The 3,105-nt window shown below is 47.6% G+C and overlaps 1 protein-coding gene across 1 annotated transcript in view; it reads left to right on the top strand.

The window, feature by feature from the left end:
• The window catches only part of SERPINF1 (serpin family F member 1), a 19,535-nt gene that overhangs the window by 12,422 nt on the left and 4,008 nt on the right, over positions 1-3,105 (top strand). The window contains exon 6 of the mRNA XM_003799091.3: positions 1,494-1,636. Coding sequence (XP_003799139.1) covers positions 1,494-1,636 — 143 coding nt within the window. The remainder of the gene's footprint in view (positions 1-1,493; positions 1,637-3,105) is intronic.

The following is a 3,105-nucleotide window of genomic DNA, read 5'->3' as shown; positions in this document are numbered from 1 at the left end:
TCCTGAGCTCAATCGATCCACCCACTTCAGCCTCCCAGAGTGCTAGGATTGAGGGTGTGAGCCACTGTACTCAGCCTGCTTTCTCATTTTTATTTTATTTTACTTATTTTATTGACAGGGTCTCACTCTGGCACCCTAGGTAGAGTGCCATTGCATCGTACGTAGCTCAACAGCAACCTCAAACTCTTGGGCTCAAGCGATCCTCTTGCCTCAGCCTCCTAATGCCTGGCTAAGTTTTCTATTTTTAGTAGAGATGGGCTTTCACTCTTGCTCAGGCTGCTTTTGAACTCCTGAGCTCAAGCAATCCTCCCGCTTCGGCCTCCCAGAGTGCTGGGATTACAGGTGTGAGCCACCTGGCCAGCCTGTTTTCCCATCTTTAATGTAAGGGTAATACACATTACTTCATAGATACCTTGTATATGTTGTCTTTTATTTTCATAATGACCCTAGAACTGTAACTAGGTCATGGCAGGTGCTGAACAACATCTTGCTTTTGGGCTGTGGTGATGTACCCAGAGATCATTCCACAGGCCTAGCATGAGGCCAGCCCCATTCAGATAAGGCCTTGTGTGTATGCGGTTGGGCAACCTTCCCCTTAAAATGCTTGGTAACTGTCCATCAGGCAGCAGTAAGAGTGGACTCTTAAGTGCTTAGAGAAAAGTCTGCAGGCTTCCTACTCTAAGCACGGATCTCCAGTGACAGAACCACTGGAAGGTCCAGTATGTTACAGGCCACAGTAAAGGAGCTTGGTCATCAGCTCACTCAAGTCACTTCACCTCTTCGGGCTTCAGCACGTTTTTAGCTATAAAGGTGATCAGAGGATCTCAGAGATCTCTTCTTTGTCTGACCTCCTTTGATACTGTTGCACGGAAACACTGCTGTAGAAGTGTACACATGTTTACTTTTTTGGTAAGCTATCATAGCACTTGTATGACCCAGACAGTCAAATTGACAAAACCAACTTATTTCCATTTGAGTTTGCTTATGGAAAGTATTTAAGGTTCTGGAAATGTTGTGGTCCAAACCACATATGCTGATGTAAAGCTATTCCTTGATGTGTCAGAGACTCTGACAACTAAGATTCCTTCAGTTGGATTATTTTGCTTTGTTTGAGACAGAGTCTCACTCTGTTGCCCAGGCTAGCATGCCATTACATCATAGCTGACAACAACCTCAAACTCCTGGGTTCAAGTGATCTTCCTGCCTCAGCCTCCAGGGTAGCAGGGAGTGCGGGCCCCCGCCACCACAATGCCCAACTAATTCTTTTACTTTTTTTAGTAGAGATGGGTTTCCTCTTGCTCAGGCTGGTCTTGCACTAGTGAGCTCAGGTAATCCACCTGCCTCAGCTTCCCAGAGTGCTGGGATTATAGGTGCAAGCCACCATGCCCGGCATAGAGTGGGCAATTTTCAATAATACGGTTTGGAGACACAGCATGGTCCCACTGCCTCTCTGGTCTCCTGGGACTCAGGGTACTCCATTCATTTCATTCCAGGGCAGTGGCTAACAAAATTTGATTCCAGAAAGACTTCCCTCAAGGATTTCTACTTGGATGAAGAGAGGACTGTGCGAGTCCCCATGATGTCAGACCCTCAGGCGATTTTGCGCTATGGCTTCGATTCTGATCTCAACTGCAAGGTCTGTAAGGGCAGGGTGGGTGGTGGGTGGAGGGAGAGGACACAGAGGGGCAAAATGGTGTAGTGGAAACAGAATGACCTTTGAGGCCCCACAGTTGTCTAATTTTGCCTGCTGTTTGACTCTGCGCAAACTAGAAACATCTCTGAGCCTTTCCTTTCCTTTTTTTTTTGACACAGAGTCTCACTTTGTCAGCCTTGGTAGAGTGCTGTGGCATCAGAGCTCACAGCAACCTCAAACTCTTGGGCTTAAGCGAGTCTCTTGCCTTAGCCTCTTGAGTAGCTGGGACTACAGGCACCTGTCACAATGCCTGGGTTTTTAGAGATGGGGTCTTACTCTTGTTTAGGGTGGTCTCAAACCTGTGAGCTCAGGCAATCCACCTGCCTCAGCCTCCCAGAGTGCTTTCTTTTTCTTAAATGGGATAAGGGAGGCTGGTCATGGTGGCTTGCACCTGTAATTTCAGCACTTTGGGAGGCCTAGGTGGGAGGATTGCTTGAGACCAGGAATTGGAAACCTGGGCAATACAGGAAGACCCTGTCGCTACAAAAAAATTTTAAAAAAATTTAAGAATAGCCAGGCTAGTACATGGTGGTACACATCTGTATTCCTAGCTACCCATGAGGCTGAGGTGGGAGGATCACTTGAGCTTAGAAATTTGGACTATGACTGGGCCACTGCACTCCAGCCTGGGTGACAGAGCAAGACCTTGTCGCTTAAAATAAAAAATTAGGGGGCGGCAACCACATACACCCATAGCTCAGTGGGTAGGGCGCCAGCCATATACACCAAGGCTGGGGTTCAAACCTGGCCTGGGCCAGCTAAAACAACAATGACAATTGCAACAACAACCACAACAACAAAATAGCTGGGCATTGTGGCAGTCCCAGCTGCTTGGGAGGTTGAAGCAAGAGAATCTCTTAAGCCCAAGAGTTTGAGGTTGCTGTGAGCTGTGACACCACAGCACGCTACCCAGGGCGACAACTTGAGATTCTGTCTCAAAAATAAAATAAAATAATAAATAAAAAATTGGAGTGGGGGATAGTTATCAAACTTATCCTCTGGGCAGCACCTGTTGTTCAGAGAGTAGGGCACTGGCCCCATATACCGAGGGTGGCAAGTTCAAAGTTGGCCCCGGCCAAACTGCAATAAAAAAATAGCCGGGCCTTCCGGGGGGTGCCTGTCGGGAGGCTGAGGTAAGAGAATTGCCTATGCCTAGGAGTTGGAGGTTGCTGTGAGCAGTGTGACGCCACGGCATTCTACCAAGGGCAATAAAGTGAGACTCTGTCTCTACAAAAAAAACACTTATCCTCTTAGGGTTTGCTGTAAGGGTTAATAAGGTATGTGAAATGGGCACTCAAATGTTGTTTCTATCTTCTTCTTTTTTTTTTTTTGAGACAGAGCCTCAAGCTGTCCCCCTGGGCAGAGTGCCGTGGCATCACAGCTCACAGCAACCTCCAACTCCTGGGCTCAAG

Source organism: Otolemur garnettii, unplaced genomic scaffold (genome assembly GCF_000181295.1).
Source record: "Otolemur garnettii isolate 467f Iridium unplaced genomic scaffold, OtoGar3 scaffold00145, whole genome shotgun sequence".
NCBI classification, from domain to species: domain Eukaryota; kingdom Metazoa; phylum Chordata; class Mammalia; order Primates; family Galagidae; genus Otolemur; species Otolemur garnettii.
Note: the sequence above shows the minus strand (reverse complement) of the source record. Positions and strands in the feature narration are given on the sequence as shown.